This window comes from Tasmannia lanceolata, unplaced genomic scaffold (genome assembly GCF_043159265.1).
Source record: "Tasmannia lanceolata isolate RefF3 unplaced genomic scaffold, GAP_Taslan_0.1 ptg000005l, whole genome shotgun sequence".
Classification (NCBI taxonomy): Eukaryota; Viridiplantae; Streptophyta; class Magnoliopsida; order Canellales; family Winteraceae; genus Tasmannia; species Tasmannia lanceolata.
Window position 1 is genome coordinate 22,143,101 of NW_027518682.1, and position 20,918 is coordinate 22,164,018.

Below are 20,918 nucleotides of genomic sequence, written 5' to 3' on the forward strand. Positions count from 1 at the left end.
TGAATCCCACATTTTTTGTGGTGATCCAAACCATTCATTTGCAAGGCCCTATCATAGATAAGGTGTGTACCAAAAATCAGCTCCATAGGATCATCCTAACCCCTCAATTTGTGGAGGACAAAAATGGGCAGATTTGTGGACAAATAATGTCTGTCCATTTTGACCTCCACAAATGGATGGGTTAGGATGATCCTATGGAGCTGATTTTTGGTACACACCCCATCTATGTAAGGGCCTTTCAAATGAATGCTGTGGATCATCCTAACAAAGTAGGCCCCAATGTGATTGGGCGCTTAAGCTCACCATCTCACCAACACTTTCCTCATATTAAATATACCTTATAGATGTTTCTTTATAATTGTCAAATACCTAACATAATAAGCAATTATATCGAAGAAATCTCTTTCGGCTATTATACACTATATTATAAGGGATTTGCTAGGGACCATTGCAAAGGCATTTTGCAGATGGTTTTTCGCATGTCAGACCAGCCACTGAGGTTCACTTTTCAGCAGATTTTGTCATCATTCATGAGGTAGCTGGTCTGACATGCGACAGACCATATGCAAAATGCCTTTTGAGATGGTCCCTAGCAAATCCCATATTATAATGTTCTTTAAATATATGTATAAAATATTCTAGAAATAGCAAATCTAGGACCCATGATGAGCATTGATGAGCCAAATCCATTAAGCAGATGCCTGACAATTGGCTTATACAAGTAGGTTCTTAAAAGTAGACCCAGCTTCAACAAGTCGACTTCAGAAAGGGGTTGAGCCTCTAGCTGGTAAAGACAATGTTATTTCACTCCAAGGTAGGGGGTTTGATCCCAGCTTTCATATTAAAAACATAAAAAAACGTTAGAAATTAAACTAAAAAATACAATAAAATTACAAAGAAAAAGTGGGCCCAGTAAAAATATTTTATAAATATAGGAAAAAGGTTGACCCACATACAACATTCCGACTAATTATTGAGAGAGAATAGTGGGCCGGTTCTCGAAGATGGTTCATTGAATAGAAGTGTGTGGTCTAACAAAATAAAATTGACATGCTAACACAAGAGGTCCCCATTGCACTCTTAGGCCCTGCTTGTTTAAGATTATGACGGCCTATTGTGAGTGCCAAACCTATTATTGGACTCAAATTTATACGTAGTTTTGAGTTCAATAATCGGGGTGGCACTCACAAGCAATTGTCATAATCTTAAACGAACAGCGCTTTAGTGTGCCTTACGCGTGTATATTGAAAGGAGAGGGGACCCACATCTTAGTTGTAAGAAAAGTCTTAAACACGAGGTCCCCATTGCACACTCTTAAGAGTGCATAGCTCTAGTCTCTACTTTCTTTTCTTTCCATATCTCATAGGTGTTGACACAAGACACTAGCGCACCATAAACCCATGAAGCTTTATGGTTACGAGTTACAACCGTACTAGGTTAACCGGTATCATGTTCATTGGGCTGTCTTCAAACAGAAAATAATGTACCTGTTAGGCCTTGTTCTCCTGAGAATTTATATGGTGCGTGAGTATTTTCAAAAACTAGTGGGGCCGACTTCACAAGATTATCCAAACCACTCATTTGTTGGGGCGAGGCATAAATAAGCTGCTCCCCTGTTAACTTACCAACTTCTCCAAAAGCTTAAGCTGTTGGAGAAATGCGTTATTTATCTTTTATACTTTAACACTCCCCCGAAAGGTGTTATTTATCTTTTATAACCCCCCCCCCCCCAAATCATCTCCATAGGACTATACTAATCCTCCAATCTATAGAGGTTTCCATAATGTGCAATAGATTAGAGGGTAAGATCTTCCTATGGAAATGTTTTTTTGGCAGAGAGCTTATTTTTTACGTTGTGGCCCAACAAATGAATGGTTCGGATCATGCAATGGAGTGGGCCCGCTGTACTTTTAGGAAAATATTGGACTTTATGGCCTCGCACCATATAAAATCTCTGTCCTGGCCCTCCGATCTTACAAACTATCTTAACTTGCTGATTTGAGAAAATTTTCAATGAATCGAGCTGTTACTTCTTTATTTTCTGACTTCCAGTGTGAATTGCACATTCAGACGGTTTGGATCATTTGAACAAGTGGGCCCACTTGTGTAGTAAAAAAGACCGAAGGGAATGACTCCGACATTTCATTTTTCACCGAAACACCCCCTTTCCATTCCCGTCACAGAACAAAACCCTCTTAAATACCCTTTTATCGAAACTAAGACCATTTAAAAGTTAAACCCTAACCTCCTCTGCAACTCTTGTTCATCTCCATTCGTTCTCCTCCATCTGCTCCGAAGCTGTAAACATTATTAACCCTTCTCCGTGCAATCTCTTCCTTCGAATTTGTGAACCCTAGCCCCGTCTCTTTTTCTCTTATTACTTCCCTCGAATGTATGAACGGCGTTGAAGGCTCTTTCTCACGTTCACCTTGATTGTTTCTATTTAGAGATGGAGAAAATCTCGCTAGGTTTGCGATCGCTAGTACAAGATCACAATTCCAGTAGTGGTTCTTTTACAGCCCCTGAAATTTCGTCTGATCAGACTCGCGTCCTCACTCGAAGAGCTTCCAGGTACTGTTGTTTCATCTCAAACTATTCCCCCCTCTTTTTCTTAATTTTCTGTTTCGAAATTTGTATGAATGTTTGTAGTATTCATGACCCTTAGGTTTTGTAATTTCTAGAAATATTGAGTTTATTTTCTGTTAAATTAGAAATAAAGATGTCTACCCACAGAATACAAATTCAATAGTGCAAAAAACAAACAAAAAAACTGAAAAAGGGAACAAAATACAAGAAAAACATGGTAATTGAGATCAAACGTCAAACTCTAAACTAGATGGTGTTGGAATGAAACCAACTAGGATGGAGGGAGAAGATGAGATTCAAGAGAATAAAATTGTTCTCTTGATGCCAAACACACAAAGAGAGAAGCCCTGTTTTCTTTAGCTAGGAACCGTTTCACTCGCTTTAATTGACTATAAGCAGTCGATTGATCAAAGCGAAATGCTTCAGGCATCTTTGGAGCATGTGGAATCTTCTAGTTCTTCCTATTTGACCCGAAACCGATCGATCTAGCTATGAGCAGGTTGAAGAGAGCTCCAACAGGCATTGGAGGACCGAACCCACGTATGTGGCAAAATACGGGGATGACTTGTGGCTAGGGGTAAAAGGCCAACCAAGGTCAGATATATCTGGTTTTCCACCCTGATCTTTCTTTCAGCAAGGAGGGCAGCTAAACAGCATCTAAGGGATCGAGCATTTTCTGACTTTACGAGTAAGGCGATAAATCCTTTCTCGAAGTTAAAGTCTGGGTGACTCAATTGTTTGAGCCTAATCCTTGTTAGCGTGCTTGCGTTCGAGCATTTGGAGTGTTTGAGCATTCGAGAGTCATGCGAGGGAGGTCCCCGGGCGAGGGACCGAACGACTGGACTGTCGCTTCCGGAGTAGAAAGAAAACCACTCCCTAAGCCAGAAGCAGTGAAGTGAGGGTGCTCTTCTAGTAATTGCGACGCGGACTTCACAAATACTGTTTGCGAAGACGGCGGAGACGACCAGGGGACACTCCAGTCCTCCTTGGAGGGTCCTAGATCATGTTTTTCTTCCGCGATGACAAAATCAAGGTGGCCTTGCAGATCCTTACCCAACCCAGTCCTCTATTCCTTTTCAGGACTAGAGTAATTGCTTGAAAGCTCCTTCGTGATGCTGATTCCTATTTCGAGGAATTCCCTTGCCTTACAATATTGTATCAGCGAGAAGCCTTTTCTCCTCTTGGTTGAATGGGTTGTTGACGCTTCTACAGTTTCCCGAAGAAGTTGTTACACTAGTCAAGACACTTCAAATTTCACTAAAAAGGCTTACAAATGAATAAGATACGTAGTGCTCGGCTTACTTCCATGCTATGGCTAGTGCTCGTTGTAGAAGAAATAGAATATCTTCTCTTATTATTGATGGGAAAGTGATGGTGGATAAGGAGGGTATCACCAATGCAATCTTGGAATTCTATGGCTTTCTATATTCTTCGGAAGGCGTAGCTTGCCCTATCCCGGAGGAGGTGAATTTTAATAGTTTATCTATGGTGGAGAGGAATTTGTTGGAAAGACCCTTTGATGAGGAGAAAGTTAAAAAAGGTGTGTTTATGATGAGTAGGGATAAAGCACCTGGACCTGACGGTTTTTGTATTGCGTTTTTTTCAATCGTGTTGGGGGTATGTCAAGGAGGGCATTATGAATTTCTTTCATGAATTCTATGGCGGATTGGTGTTGGATAAAAGCACGGGGGCAACATTTATCACTTTGATTCCGAAAGTGAATGGTGCAGTAAAAATCTCTGATTTTAGACCCATTAGTTTGGTTGGTTGCCTTTATAAGGTACTAGAAAAAATTCTTGCTGACCGGATTAAAGTGGTGATGCCCTCGGTGATTTCGGAATGTCAAAGTGCATTTGTTTCTAAGAGACAAATCTTGGATTGTTCTCTTATTGCAAATGAAGCCATAGATTCTTACTTAAAGTCTGGAGAAGGGGGTATTATGTGTAAACTGGATATGGAAAAAGCTTATGACCGAGTGGAGTGGCCGAGTGGGGGTGCTTGGACTATTTGTTGGGGCGTATGGGGTTTGGAGACCGGTGGAGGGGGTGGATTAGAAGATGTGTTGAATCTGCATGGTTTTCGATTCTGGTCAATGGCTCTCCTCAAGGGTTCTTTAAATCTTCTAGAGGGTTGAGGCAGGGGGATCCTCTTTCTCCTTTTCTATTTGTTATTGTAGTTGAGACCTTGAGTAGATTGATGGCTATTGGAAGCGGAAAGGAGTTATTTCGGGGTTTTGTTGTTGGGCGGGATAGGGTGGAAGTGTCTCATTTGCGATTTGCAGATGACACTCTGTTATTTTGTTGTCCGAATGATTTGTACATTTTAAATTTGAAAGCGACTATTCGATGCTATGAGTTGATAACTGGCCAGAGGGTTAATTTCCAGAAATCATGTATGTTTGCGATCAATATTCCGAGTGAGAGGGCCATCAGGCTTGTTAAGATGGTGGGGTGTAAGTTGGAATTTCTCCCGTCCTTGTATTTAGGTTTATCGTTGGGTGTGGGAGGACCCAAGAAGCATTTGTGGGATCCTATTGTGGAGAGAATTGAAAGAAGACTTGAAATGTGGAAAAGGAACCTTATATCCAGAGGGGGGAGATTGGTTTTGGTGAAGGCCGTGTTGGCTAACATTCCTATATATTTCTGATCTCTCTTTAAATGCCCAATCACTGTGGTTTTGAGAATTGATCAGATTCAATGGGGTTCATGTGATAACAAGGGTATTCCACTTGCGAAGTGGGAGAAGGTTTGCTTGCCTTTTAAAAATGGAGGTCTTGGGATAAGAAGAATTCGTGAATTTAATCATGCCTTATTAGGCAAGTGGTTGTGGAGGTTTGGAGTGGAGCAAGGTCAATTTTGGGTGAAAGTGGTGAGTAGTAAGTATGGAGCAAAACCTGGAAATTGGGAGTCAGACAATCTTTACAACTTGAAGGGTGTGTGGCAAGATATTTTGAAAATATATCATGATTTCAGCAAGGGCATCCGGTTTAAAGTATATTCGAGTGATCGCATTAGATTTTGGCATGACGCTTGGTGCTCGGTTGAGCCCCTTATGAAGGTATTCCCGGAGTTGTTTGTTGTTGCTGCTTCAAAGGAAGCTATGGTTAGTGATTGTTTTGTTCGAGTGGAGGGAGGGGTGATGTGGATGCCGGCTTTCAGAAGGAATTTCTTTGATAGAGAATTGGAAGCTTTAGCTCGTTTTATTGAATTGCTTGAATCTTGTTACATCAAACTGTCTGGGTCGGATAAAAGGATTTGGAGTTGGGACCCATCTGGCTTCTTTTCCGTTAAATCTTTTTATTCCCATCTTGTTCCGTGTGGTGCGCCCTCTATCTTTGCCAAGGTGTGGAAGTTTCCTTGTCCTCCTAGGGTATGCCTTTTTGGGTGGGCGGCGTGTAGGGATAAGATCCAAACAATTAACTTTCTTCGGAAGAGGGGTATGTTTTTGGTGGATCATTGCTCCCTATGTTTGGAAGATGGAGAATCGGCTTGCCATCTCTTTATCCACTGCAAAGTTGCTAGAGAAGTATGTGGGTACATTTTGGGGAGATTTGAGATCTGTTGGGTGTTTCCTTTCTCTATTTCGGATGTCTTTTTGTGCTGGGAGTCCGTGCCATGGAAGAAAAAGGGTAAGATGTTGTGGAAGATTTGTCTCCTTGCTACATTGTGGGTCCTTTGGAAGGAGCGAAATGCAAGGATTTTTGAGGGGTCCAATAGATCGCCTTACCGGTTATACATAAGTATCATTGCTCTTACCATTTCTTGGGCGAAATGCTTGCCTCCGTTCCGCTTTGTCTCTGCTTATGACTTATGGGAGGGTTGGAGGGTGGTGTGTTTTAGTGGAGAATACCGATCACAGGTGGTTCAAGAGTGGGAAGCTCCACCCATTGGATGGATGAAACTTAATTTTGATGGTTCGAGCTTGGGCAATCCTGGTCCGGCGGGTATTGGTGGTATCTATCGGGATTTCAGAGGGGCTACCTTGCGGGCTTATTCGGGGCCGTTGGGAGTGTGTGACTCAAATGAGGAGGAAGTCAGAGCGGTATATCAGGGTATTAAAAGAATTGCAAGAGGCCATATCGACACTACTATCGTGGAGGAGGATTCATTAAATGTGGTTAGGTGGCTCCGTGGAACTGCGGCTCCGCCTTGGAGATTTTGGTCATTTTTTGACGAAATTTGTGATCTTGTAGAGGGCTCATCCATTGTTTTCAACCATGTTCGCAGATCTGCAAATTGTGAGAAGGATTCTTTGACTAGATCCGGGGTTGAGAGATTAGAGTTGGAGAGCTTTGATTGTTTTCCTCCTTGAGGTTATTGTATTTTTATTTTCTTTATTTCCTTGTAATCCTTTGGGAGACTTTCTCGGTCTTCCCTGTTTTAATATAGTTGACTTACCATTTAAAAAAAAAACAAATGAATAAGATACCGTGTCCAAATTGTAGGCTAGATTCCAAATCCGAGATAACATATCATAACCATAATTAGCTTCCCTAAGCTACCACTAACAGAATAACAAATGTAACGTAAATGTCTTACACAATTCCAAAACAAGAAACTAAGTCCCTAGAACGTTAACTCCTAAGAGTAGATTTCCAATGTAGTCAAGTCTATGTTCCAAGCTCCCAATGTAGTAGAGTTCCAATGCAGGAATATCAATGGTTGCATGGTAAACTCCATGCAAGTAACACGTCCCACGACAATGGGAAGTCCAATAGTCAAGTGGTCAAAGGGTCAAGGTCAAGTGCATAAGTGGTCAAGGTTAGATTTCCAACAGATGGATGATTGGAAATCACTAGTGTTGGATTTATAAACAGAAAATCTACTCGAAATTTCATTTCAAATGCAGTAGAATTTCCTCTTTGTTTGCTACCGTCCGATGTTGTTCATGGCATCTGTTGACTTTTCCTTTTGTGAAAAAGAGAAAGTCTAATTATAATACAAAATTTTAAGGGAGTTACTAGCGTCAATCGCAAAAGGCATTTTGCTGCTGGTCTGTTGCATGTCAGACTCTTTTGTCTCCATTCACGAGGTGGCTGGTCTGACATGCGACAAACCAGCCGCGAAATGCCTTTTGTGATGGACCCTAGCAAATCCCAAGTTATAATATTTACCCAGTTTGTCTTCATGTATCCTTTGTCTTTTAGTTGTGCACTTTATGCTCTTGTGGTCTTTTCAAAGCAAAATTGAGTTTCCCTCCTTTCCCTTTGTCCCTTGTGGAGACATTTAGTCTTACATTAGAAAGTGGAGGAAAGTTTCATGGGTATATATTGGTTTTCTCTTCTCTGGCTTTGTGAATGAGGAGGAAAAGAGGGGCCTTCTCGCATTAGTGGCCGAGTGGACCCGGTGGGCTTTTGTCTATACCACACACGCGTGCCACCCAGTGAAAGAAAAGTGGAAAAAGAACCCAAAAACAATTGAGTTACAAAACAGGATTATTATCTGCCACCCATGAGATAAGACCTCCCCATCAACACCCCCTCTATCTAAACTATCAACAACTTCATTGGCAACCCAAGGGATTTACGAGGAGGCATTTCGATTTCTGCAAATATCTCTAATACGTGCTATATGGTTAGCAAGGCCCCATGGGCCTGAGCACTTGCTGGAAGCCCAAGCAATAGCATTACCTGAATAACTCTCTACCCGAAATGGCAGCCCAAGGGATATACAAGGAGGCATTTTGATTTCTGCAAATATCCCTAGTATGTGCTATATGGTTAGCAAGGCCCCATGGGCCCGGGCTCTTACTGGAAGCCCAAGCAATAGCATTAGCTGAACCACTCTCTACTTGATATGGCTATTAGCACCTTTAAGCCTTCAAGGAGAGCCCAACTTGTTGGTTCATTAGAGATGTTCAGGTTTGGCCAGAATTGGTTACGTCATAATAAATGAATTTGGTGACATCCTTATCTCTTACTCTGGCCCAATTGGAATTGTTGATTCCAGCGAGGTGGAGGTGAAAGGCTCTGTTGAAAGGATTAAAGATCATTTCGGATAGACTGAGAGGACATGTATGGATCAACAGAGATTCAACTAATGGTATTACCCGGGCTTTTGGAAAAGTAATGGTCCATGGTGATCTGCAAACAAGATTTTGCAAATTAGAGATGTCCTTTCAAGAATGACAGCTACTATTATTCATATTCCTCAATCAGCTAAATAGCATAGCTGATGACCTTGCGAAAAGTAGAGTGATTAGAATTAATCTGATTCTTTCAAACATGTATCCTATCCCCTAAGAGGGCTTTGGTTGTGCTCAACGCTTTTGTTTTGTTTTGTCTGAGACTTCTCTCCCCCCTCTTATCTTTTATGCATTTGCCTTCTTTCAAAATAATTTTTTTTGCTTCATTAGGATCCGCCAAACCAATTTGTCTGCAATACACCTTCATGATAAAACAATGATCATCTCTAATCACTCCACCAATACCCACAGGACCAGATTACCTTTAGAGCTACCAAAAATCAGCGATAGGGAGACAAGCATGGCTCAGATGGAAAATAATCTTTTGAATGATACACGATTTAATTTTGCAGATGACCACACTATTCGGGGAAAACATTAGCTTTAAATATCCTATTATTTCATTCCTCCCTTGTAAAATTGCCAAACGATTGATTTTCCAAAGAACCTTCCATTCTAAATCGGAAGAAGGCACCGTGTCTCCCACATTGCACGCCCATCGATATGTCTCCCACATTGCACGCCCATTGATATGACATTTAGATAGAGTTGTCAAGGTGCAAAGTAAAGAGTGATGTGATATAAGGTGGTCTAGTGGATGATGATACCCCTAGTAAATGAAAGCCACTAAGCTTTGGATGTACAAGTTCTAGAGCTTTAGGGATGCCGTCCTATCTGTACGGTCCAAGAGGCAATGAAGCCAATACCTTGGTCAAATACGAAACTTTCTCTTGCAAGGCCCTACACCCGGGGCCTGTCGATCATGTCACCTCGACCCTGTGATGCCGATAGTACGCCAAATACGTACAGTAGACATGTCTGATGTTTCTTTGGAAATTGACTCATTGATGTAGTCATATAAATGCCATCGCTAAATGTGTATTCCCATCTCTACGATATGGCTACATCCAGACTCTAGAGCATCTTACCTGATTCTTGTTATAGTTTGCTTGATGATAGTATCTTGTTCCAATAAGCTTGCTTGATACTTGAAATAGATTGGAGAGTTCATTGGAGAGTCCGATGGTCTTAAATTATTGGTTTGGCAACTTCTGCCTCAAATTGTAACCTTTTGCTGGATTGCATGAATGATGAAATTGTTGTTCAAGATGATTCCATCAAGATAGGCCAGTTGCTTGCCAGTAAGATTTTACAACTCTTGCTTGGATACTTATGGAATTTTATTTAACAAAAAGGAGGGCCTGTTAGCCATGACTAACACAGGCGCAATACACAAAAGCAAGAGAAAAGGGAAAAAACAAAAAATTACAATCTAGGCATCTCTTGCCAATTCATCAAGCACGAGTAGGAAACCCCATCGTTAGCCAAAAAATCAGAGGCATTTCCTTCCCTGTGAATGTCAGAGGAGGAGCACTTGGTGCCCCGTCGTAAAAACAGTTATCTTTCAGAAAATAGATGTAAACAACCAGAAAAAAAAAAAACTTGGAGCCCGAATTGTTATATTTGTTTTGACTTAGTTGACGTCTCAATTGTAGCAATCCTACTTGTTGGTGAAGTGTAGTGTCTAGGAGTCTTGTTCACCGCCCCCCCCCCCCCACCCCCCCCATCCCCCATATTGGCAAAGCCAGATATTTTGACTTTGGATGGAAGACTTTCTCCTATTTTGTTAGTTTACAGGTCATACTTGTCCTTTAGGTTGGGCGCATGAGACAGATGGTCTAAAGGGGATTGTGTTGACTGAAAAACTGAGTCACCTTAATGATGCTTTTCGAGTAGGACCAGGAAGTCTGAACATGTGCAAGAGTGGGAAACTGCATAAAAGAGAACAATATTTTAGGGTCCAGTATCTTGGAATCAACATATATTCCATAGATGGAGTGTCCCCCTCACCGGAAATGTTGTGCAACTGTAAGTTAGCTGAGCAATCCTATCTGGTAAGTGAATTCACAAAACCATGATCAGAGACATCAAAATGCAGATGAAGGTGAAATGGTTGCTTTTTTGTTAGGCAGAGCTTCTCTGGGTTAACATTGAGGGCCTGTTCAGTTGCGCGGTTCTGGTGGAAAGGAAATGGAAAATGCCCTAATTTCTATGGAAACGGTGCTAATATGGTCGTTTTGTTGCACGGACTTGGAAAAGGGCCGTCCCACGTGGAATCCGTTTTATTTGACGTGTCCTCAGATTTTCCGCCTCCCAAAATCCGCCTAAAACCGTCGGATTCTTAAAAATAATCCCTGGGAATCACGCGCTATCGAGGGCTTCCTCTCTAAAGACCAAAAATAAAATAAAATAAGAAAGCTTGTTCTCAAGACACAACACAAACCCAAAACCCTCGTTCCTCTCAAGCTCGTCTCAGGCGAAGCCTCCTTCTCCGGCAAAGCTTCTTCCGTCGACCCAACGAGGTAAGCTTCGTCCCTTTCTCCTCTTTCTACCTTTTTGTTTTCCTTTTTTTCTCCTCCGGCGAGAGATCTCCGGCGAGGCTTCCTTCTTAGTCAAACCATCTGCTTTTCTTAGATCAAAACCCTCGATTTTGTCTTTGTCGGATTTTTAGATCAAAAACCTCAATTTTCTTAGATCCAAAACCTTCTCTTTTTTCACTGATTTGTTGAGTTTTTGTGTTTCAATAGTAGATGGGCGTTCAATAGTAGCATTGTATTGAGGTTTTTTTTTTTTTTTTTCCCTGTTTTTCTTAGATCCAAAACCCTCGATTTTTAGGTTTTTCGTTCCATTTTTTAGCTACAAAACCCTCGATTGTTTCGAATTTTTCGTTTCTATCTCTTCTTCAGATGTGGGGTTCAATAGTATCACTATATTGATTTTTTGTTTCTATTTTTCAGTTCTATCTTCTCCTACAGATGTGGGTTTCATTATTTTTCATTAGTTCTATATTCTCCTTCACTTCCATCTTCTCCTACACATGTGGGTTTCTTCGGCTTCAAACTTTTTCCCTTGTCCTTGTTCTTCTTCAGATCTGCAAAAACTCTTCTTTTTTTTTATTTTTAGGTTTCCTGATCTTCTTTTTGCAATATCTGATTTTGATTTAAAAGTATTGCTGATTTAGGGGTTAAGGTTTGTTGATTTTGGGTTTCTTTTCTGTTTCCTGGCAACTAAATGCACACCTACACCTTTCTTAGATGTTGCTTTTCCTTTTCTTTTCCTACTGCCACATCATTTCCGTTTCTTTTCCTTCCATGTGGTAGATAAATGTATTTTAGGTAGATGTGCTTTCATGTAATTGGATGGATGGATGGTTTGTGGTGGTATGGTTTGTGGATGGATGGTTTGTGGAGGGGTGGTGTGGACCCCGATCCCGAGGACGAATGGGCGAGGGACACGAGATCCCACGCCGATCCTCTAAGATCTCCACAATGTGAAGGAGAGCTCTACCAAGGAACTCTCGAAATGATGCCACTCATAGCATGGGTGGCGATATAAATGAGATACTTCTTGATTCAGGGACTAGCCGGGAACCAAGATGTACCTATAACAAAAAAGAGTCGCCATCTAAGGAAGTAGGCCTTGGATCCCATGAAATACTCTGTTGCAACGGATAATCATAGATACAAAAGTCCGTGCCTGATGACGAATGGGGAAGGTGTTAAGCGCCCCCAATTCGCTCAAGTGCAAGCACCTGGTCTCTTATGCCATTTTAAATTAATTTTGAAGAGTTTTTGGCTAAAATCATGTGAAATGGGAACGAGTATCCCCGAGAAAACGTTTATCTAAGCATGCATGACCCGGGGATGGGCAAAAGAAAATAACATCCCAATCCTAACTCACCGCATCTAATCCTAACTCATCACATCTAGAAAAGCAGTAACATCCACACGTACAGTTACAGCTAAGCAGATAATCAAGATAAGATGAATAAATGCTACAACTAAGCAGGTGAGAGGACTGATAAGCACAGCAGTAAACTACCAAATCAATAAAATAAACACACTAGCATGCGAGCCTATGTAAGAGATAATGCTAAGAAAATAATAATCAATCTCATGCTAGGAAAGTAAGCTAACAGTAGCACATAAGAAGTCAAAGATAAACACACAATGAGCTAAAAGATACAGGGAAATAAATGAATCGAAAAATCAACGGTACATGAGGACCGAGAATGCCAGGGAAAAGAAAAGGGAGCGTACGATAGGCTCAGGGAGCGATTCTAATGAATCAAGCTCAGCGTTCCTGATCCGCTAAAGATCGGATAAGTCTTACAATCGTCATAGTCTATCGTTGGGCTCAGCGAGGACAATCCCTGTGAAGGGGCCATGCTACGTCGTCGCCCGTCCCAAAACCCGATAAAACGTCGGAAAACCGATAAAACCAGAAAACTATGATCAAAATCGGAAATGAAATGAAAGGAAGGCTCCGATTGACCTGGCAATCATCATCCTTGCCCATTTTGGTTTTTTTATATTTTTGAAAAAGCTTGAAAGATGTTTTTAGATGCTGAAATGATTTTTTTTGAAGGGTTTAAATGATTTTATTGAAAAGTTTGACTGAACTTGGTACGAAAATCCCAAGCTGCCTACGTACCCTGTGGAAAGGGATCAAGCCAACGTAGTTCGAAACAGCTTTTCGAAAAACGCTTTTGTTGTTTTCTGATATATTTTTTTTGTTTTTTGGATTTTTATGTATTTTTTTTTATCCCTTTTGATTGAAAGGGGGTTTTGGCTCAAGAGGTTGCCGTCCGTCATCGCCCAAACCCGACGAGTGTTCCCAAAATCGATGGGGATCCCGAAATGCAAGGAGAATCCCAAGGAATGTGTGAAAGGATGAACCCGAAGAAGGAAAGAAATTAATCCCTAACCCTGTAGCAAATGATCATCTCGGAGAGGAAGGAACCCTTGAGTCCTGTAAGAAAAGATGGCATCCAAGAAGGGAAAATCCCTAAGCCCATGAGAAATGATGGGATAAGCAAAGAGACATGAAGGGCGAAGGGATGGCTCAAGAAACATTCTGTCATCACCTGGAACTCAAATAGGCGCGAGTGAGAAAATGGGCACTACTTGTATTCTTTCAGCTAAAAATGACAGAGATAAGCAGCCATGAGATAGTTTAACTTTGGAACAAGAACGTTCACTTGTTGACTAAGCATGAAAGAACACATCCCGAAAATAAAAAGTAGGCAAATGAACTATCTTCAGGTAAGACATATAATCCTAGACCTGGAAATTGAATGGGGTTCAATGTTATCAAAGTCAAAGAATCTTGGCTGTTAAAATTTTCCTAAATAAAAAAAAGACATTTGCTTCAAAAACCCATAAAGCTATTTAAACAAAATCAATGTATATTGAAATTTCTGAGCCAATCCAAGAGAGAGAACAAAGAACTCAAGCTTTAACAAGAGAAAATTAAGCACCATAGAGAGGAGATAAAGGGGTCAGGTAAATTACCAGAGTAATTCGAGTAAAAGGCCGGTGAGAATCGTGCCCTTTTACCTTTGCCCTTCCTAGAATTCTTGACAATGCCGCGAAATCTCCGCAACGATCTGAGAGGGAGAGAGAGGTTGATAAAAATCAAAGTGGGTTTTGAAGTGGGTTTGATATGGGTTTGGATTAGGTGAATGGGGCTTCCAGGTTTGGGGCTAGAGAGGATGGTGGTTGAAGCAATGGTGGAAATGGGTTTGATGATTTTGGGGGGAAACGAGAAGAGGATATGATGGGGATGGCGGTTGGGTTTTAAAGACAGGGAGGTGTGTCCGGATTAGAGGTGGAGGTCGGCCGGATTCCGGTGGGGTGGGATCGGAGAAGATGGAGGAGGTGGAGATGGTGGCTGAAACGGAGGTGGTTATGGTGGTGGTGGAGAGGGTTTCAATGGGGTTAAGAGAACAGGGGTTTGGAGGTAGAAGAAAGTGGCTGTGGAAGAGGGTTTTTAAAAAAATCTGCAAATGGGGGAGAAGGATGGTGGATAGGGGCGATGGTGGTGGTGGTTGCTGGAGTTGCAGAGGTGGTGGAGGGACGGTAGAGTGGAGAAGAATTGGGGTTTGGGTTTCATAGGTCAGGGTGGCCGGAATCCATGGTGGTGGATCTCAAAGGGGGTTTGGTGGTAGGAGATTTCAACGGAGGTTTGGGTGGTCGGAGATGGGTTTGTGAAGGGTGGTGGTTGGAAATGGAAATGGGTTAGAGATGGTGGTCGGTGGAAAATGGGGGTGGAAGAGGAAGAGGGTTTGGGTTGGTTTGGTCGGATTCCGGCAAGCTTGCCGGAATCAATGGAGATGGTGGTCTCTCCCTCTCTGTGTATTTTCTCCCTTGGTGGCTGCTGTTGGTGGAGGTGGAGGTGAAAAGAGGGGGTAAATGGGTTCGTGAAGGATGGTGTTGGTGGTAGTGGAGATGAAGGTGGAGGATTCCGGCCGGTGGCGATGGAAGCCGAGACCAAGCTCCCTTTCTCCCTTCTTCCCTCCCTGGTGTTGTTCTTGCGGCTGACCCTCCCCCTTTTTTCAGAAAAAATGGGCTCCTCCATATCCACGAGATTTGCTATTTTATAGCTAGGGTTAAAACGCTCCTCCTTATCTCAGCCATCCATTCTCCTTTTGATCTTATGGTCTTTGTTCGATGCTTGCAAGACAAGCCAAAATGATAAATTCGCCCCCCCCCTCTTCTTGCCCTGGACAGCCCTTGATAGTGTATTTGTGACCACTCTTTTACACAACCAGGGGGTGGCTTAGGGTAGAGAAAATGATTTCTTCTTTTTTTTCTTTGCAAATGAGAACTGTTACTAGCACTCCCTTTATTGCTAATTCACCCCCCTTTTTTTTAAGCCCTAATTTTGAGGCTTATTTAAAGGGAAATGATAACTTCACACCCCCCATTCTTCCTTTGGACAGCAACCCCACTCATGAATTTATGACTACTCCTTTGCACAAAAGAAGGGGGGCTGGGCAAAACAGACCCAAAGCGAAATGATATATTTGACCTCCCTTTTCTCTCATGGGTAACCCCATCTCATGTTGTGTGATCACTCCTGTTGCTCTAATAGGAGTCAGAATGAGAAAATTGGGCAAAAATGTATACTCCTGTTTCTTCCTTGGACAGCTCTTGTATGAACAAAAAGGTATATCTATTCCTCCATCTCTTGCCATGGACAGCCCACTCTTGGTATAATTCACACCCCTTACTTCTTTGATTAAGGAAGTGATACCTGCACAAAAACACCGTGATGATTGATCCAATTTAACTTGTCTTTTTCTCTTTAGCTAGCTTTTGAGTTGATTCTGGCTCTCTTGGGTTGGATAATTCACCTCACTTCTGCTTAACACAATTGATAATGGAACAAAAATTGTCTTGTCTTTTCCTTCAAATTTTGTTCGATTTTTTTCTGAAAATTTTGAGATTCGGTTCCGGGATTTTATTCGACTTCAAGGCTTTATTCGATTTTGAGGGCTCTAGGGTCGGGTCAAAATGGGGTGTCTACAGGTGGTTTGTTGAGGGATGGTTTGTGGATGGATGGGTTGTTTATGGAGGGAGGGTTTATGGATGGATGGATTGTTTGTGTTTGTCTTGTTTATGATTGTGTTATGGATGGTTATGGATGGATGGATGGATGGATGGTTATGGAGGGATGGGTTGTGGATGGATGGATGGTTATGGAGGGATGGGTTGTGGATGGATGGATTGTTTATGGATGGATGAATTGTTTGTGATTTTCTTGTTTGTGATTGTGTTTAAGATGCCCTGTTTTTTACTTTGTTGTCTTTTCAATTAAGTTATTGACTACTTTTTTAGAGTAAGATGCCTTGTCGTCCTACAAGAAGGAGGAAGAAAGAGTTGATGTGTAGAGCTGAGTTGAAGCGTAGGAATGAGCTAGTTGGGCAAGCTCGTCGCACTACTAATGGCTGGTGCTGCTGCTATGTTAGTACTTTGGAAAGAGTACTACGAAAAGTATCTTCTCAGAGCTCCATATGAAAGCAATTACTTCACGTGTCGTACATTCATTTCTTTTGTCATCGATTCAGATGAACATTGTCATAACTTGCTACGGATGAACGTCAGCTGCTTTCGTCAATTTGTCGAAATATTTAAACGGGCGGGAACCCTAGAAGATACAATCCATTGTAAGGTGGAGGAGCAAGTTGCCATCTTCTTGCATATTGTGGCACATAATCAGAGGGTTAGGGCTATTAGAGCATGTGCTATACGTTCAGGGGCAGCTGTTTCGACGTTATTCAACAAAGTACTAAAGGCAATTTTGGGTATGCAAGATTTCTTCATGAAACCACCGACAGGTGAGACACCATCGCAGATTGAGGGGAATCCAAGGTGGATGCCATATTTCAAGGATTGCATCGGTGCAATAGACGGGACATACATACGTGCTAAAGTACGTATTGAAGACAAACCTGCCTACTTTTGTCGTAAGCATTTTATAGCTCAAAATGTTTTGGCGGCCTGTGACTTTGACTTAAAATTCACGTATATCCTAGCCTTATGGGAGGGTTCGGCTTCCGACTCGAGAGTGTTAGCGGATGCATTAACAAGGGCTGACAAGATTCCACTTATTCCAGGTACATTGTATATGACATAGTTACATTCTAGTAAACAAGTTCCCACTTATTACTAGTTGCTGATATAGAATCTTTTTTTATTTGTAGGAAAGTTTTACCTCGCTGATGGCGGGTACCTTCTCTTACGACATTTCATTACCCCGCATCGTAAGACCGCATACCACCTAAGTGAGTGGAGTGGGCGGCGTCCACGGACTAGTAATAAGTTGTTCAATCATAGACACTCGTCCTGTCGAAATGTCATTGAGCGCACATTTGGCGTCTTGAAGAGACATTTCAATATTCTTAATGAAGAACCAATGTACAATATCGAGAAGCAGATTGACATTTTCTTAGCATGTTGTTGCATCCATAATCATATTCGGCGTTTCATGCCTAATGATTCAATACTAGAAGATGTGGACAACTTTCTAGCTAGACAATTCTTGCTACAAACTGTGGAAGATGAGGACATACCACGAGATCATCCTCAATCAAGGGATGATGACAAAAGAGCAGGAGAGGAAATTAGAAACACGCTTACCACATAGATGTGGAATGATTTCAGTAGACGTCATTGACGTTAGGGGATTATAGTTTCACTCCATATATGGTTGGAGTAAATTTGTTATGTTTTCATGGTTATATGACTTTTTTACTGTTTCGAGTAACTTTATTATGTTCTGATGGTTGTATGTGTGTTTATTCAAGTAACTCTATTGTTATTAATGTGATGGATTAAAATTTTGAAGGAAGATAGTAGCTAGTTGTTTTGGATGATGTATGCTGTATCTTTTGATGGTTGTATGTGTATTTATTCAAGTTGTTATACATCTCAGGTTGTTATATGGATGTATGACTCTTAACGAACATATATGTGTATATTGAATCAGAATGACAACTGCGCCACAAACCTCGCAGAAGAGGGGGAAGAATGTTATTTGGAATGACCAAATGGACAAGGTGCTCGTAGATACCCTTCTAGTTCAAATCGCAGAGGGGTACAAAATTCCAAATGGTTTTAAGGATCATGCTTATGTAGCTGCGGCCATTGCAATGAATGCCTTTTTCAACCTCCAACTCAATAAGGAGCACATAAAAAACCGCATCAAGACTATGAAAGAAACATACAAGAGTGTTTGCATCATCCTCAGTAGAAGCGGTTTTGGTTGGGACAATGACACCAAAATGGTCACCTGCGAGAAAGAGGTCTACGATGACTACGTCGTTGTAAGAAACACTTCCTCTCAAGATACAATCTTCTTATAATAATACCATATCCAATATCTTCTTATTTTTTTATGCTCCTTCTCACAGGCTCATCTAAAACATAAGAAACACTTCACTACCTATCATGTTTTGCATGACGATATGTGCAAAATCTTTGGAGATGAGTTCGCGAAAGGGGCCGGGTCTAGGACGCATGAGAATCCAAGCATAGCAAGTTCGCAGCCAGTCAGTCTTGATGACATTGGGGATGACTTTGCAGATAACCATACCCCCATGTCTCACTACCCACCATCTCCAGAAGCAGATTCTACTAATGGTGGTAGTGAGACATCTCCCTTAAGACGGGATGGTACCAGACGACAGAGGACTCGCCAGGGTGGGGCACATTTGGATAGTATGTCGCGTCTCTTAACAAGCATGGACAAGGTTGCCGATGCCCTCGCAGGTGATCGTGCCCCTGCTTATCTTGCACAGCTTCGCGAAGCTGTTAGAGGGGTTGGGGGTTTTTCGCAGGATATCTTGTTGAGGACCACAGAGTACCTCACAATAAATCCATCTCAGGCGCATATTTTCATCATGTACGAGGAGGATGAGAGGAGGTCATACATCCGAAGGAAGATGGCTCGTTTCATCAGGCAACAGATGGATGATTGAGGGTGGTTATGGTGTTAGTTACTGTTATATGAACAATGCTTTTATGACACTTTTTGGGTGATGGTTATGGTGGTAGTTACTGTTATATGAACTTTACAGTCTTTGTTTTATTTTGGATGGTGGTTATTTATTTTGGATGTTGGTAGCTATGGTGGTAGCTTTTATTTTGGATGTTAGTAGTTATGGCTGTAGTTATTTTTATCTGTATGGGATCTTTGACATTTGGATGGCGGTTAATGGCAGACGGTGCATATTTTCTATTTTGACATTTGGATGATGCTTTGATATATTTTCATCGAAAATATGTTGTCTTTTTGTTAGGTGAGTATGGGGAAGCAGAAGTACTATGCTGTCTTTAATGGCAGGAGGCCTGGGATTTACTACACTTGGCCAGAGTGCCATGAGCAAGTTGACAAATTTAGCGGAGCATACTACCGCTCATTTGGGACGTTGGCGGAGGCTCAGTCACAGCTAGACGCATATTTGGAGAGAGCCAGGTATCGGAGGAGCAACGAAAGGGTTGAGGAGGTAGAGGAGTTGCGAAATGAAAGGGCAGAGGTGGTGCCACAGAGGGTGTTACCATGGGTTTTCCTCTTTCTTGTTGGTTCCATTATATTGCTTTTAAAATCCGCTTCTTAAGTTTTTTTGAGTATTTTTTTGTATTAGTGGACTATTTGGTAGGCTTAGGGGGCATAACTTGCTTTATATGTGGTAAAGAACATATTCTGTGATGTTTCTTTTCCGTTTCCCTGGCAACTGAATGCACATTCCTGTTGTTTCTTTACTGTTTCTTTTCCGTTTCCTGGCAACTGAATGCGCACTCTTACTGCTTTCTTAGCAGTTTCTTTTCCTTTCCGTTTCCTTCTGCTACGTCATTTCCTTTTCCTTTCCGTTTCCTGCACGCAACTGAACAGGTCCTGAGGGAATCTTCCTTGTCTGAACCCATTTTCATTATTGCTCGAGGCCGACCTGGTACCTAGTCTAAAATAAAAGTGAAGAATTAAACAGAACCCATTTACTATAAATGCTTAAAAAATTGTTTTATTGCACTGCTTATCATGTCAACCTTTGTTATTATTATTATTATTTTGATACAGATTAGATGGTAATGTCTTTTGGCTTGGATGTATATTTGCAGCCAAGTGGTTTCCCTGTGGACATGTTCAAAGCTTTGTGCCGTCACCTTTGCAGTCGGTGTAGTTGTTGGATTCACGATAAAGAGACGTTTCAGGCGATGGGCAGCCAAAATGCTCAAGCGATGGAAGGATGATTGAACCCTAATCTTCTCCAAAACTTGTTCATCTCTGGCCAGCATTTTTGGGTAAGTAGTTTTCAGGGAAGTTGGGAGTGATCTGTTTCATTCAGCCAATAGAATATTTCCATGTGTTTTTTGGACGTTTTTTTTGGACTGACTAATTGCCAAAATATCATGATCAGGAATTAGTTTTTGGATTGGCTCTATTGGCTTTGGGCGGTGCTGTTGTTAGGCCTTTTTCGTAATGAGCTAATCTACTGCCCATCTTTTTGACAATCTGATAATGACAGCCTTATTTTTAGATTCTTGAAATGAAAAAAAGTAAGGTTATCTTTAGGACACACGTTACATGTGGTGGACCAGTCCAGATGCAGACATATCAAACCCAATTCTTAACCACCAAAACAGTAAGGCCCTGTTTGTTGCTGTCCTGTTTGTTTTGGATTTTGAGAACTGACTGTGAGTCTAAAGGCAGGCCTAGCAGATATGTCATCTGTTGAGGTTTTTGTTGGGTAGATACTTGAGACTGTTTGTTGGGTAGTTTAATCCATCTCAATATTTAGCCTATTA

General features: G+C 41.5%; 1 protein-coding gene across 1 annotated transcript; it reads left to right on the top strand.

Moving 5' to 3' along the window:
• The first annotated feature begins 2,126 nt into the window (after window positions 1–2,126).
• LOC143877978 (uncharacterized) lies at window positions 2,127–19,356 on the top strand. Its single transcript, XM_077380342.1, has 3 exons — window positions 2,127–2,571; window positions 18,103–18,439; window positions 18,527–19,356. Exons 1-3 carry the CDS (start codon window positions 2,450–2,452, stop codon window positions 19,091–19,093), a joined length of 1,026 nt encoding a protein of 341 aa, XP_077236457.1. The 5' UTR covers window positions 2,127–2,449; the 3' UTR covers window positions 19,094–19,356.
• Window positions 19,357–20,918: the final 1,562 nt, after the last annotated feature.

Coding starts and splice junctions, on each gene's coding strand:
- LOC143877978 (XM_077380342.1), top strand. CDS start 2,450: ATGGAGAAAATCTCGCTAGGTTTGCGATCGCTAGTACAAGATCACAAT. Junction 2,572..18,102: donor CTCACTCGAAGAGCTTCCAG/GTACTGTTGTTT, acceptor ATATTGAATCAG/AATGACAACTGCGCCACAAA. Junction 18,440..18,526: donor TCTACGATGACTACGTCGTT/GTAAGAAACACT, acceptor TCCTTCTCACAG/GCTCATCTAAAACATAAGAA.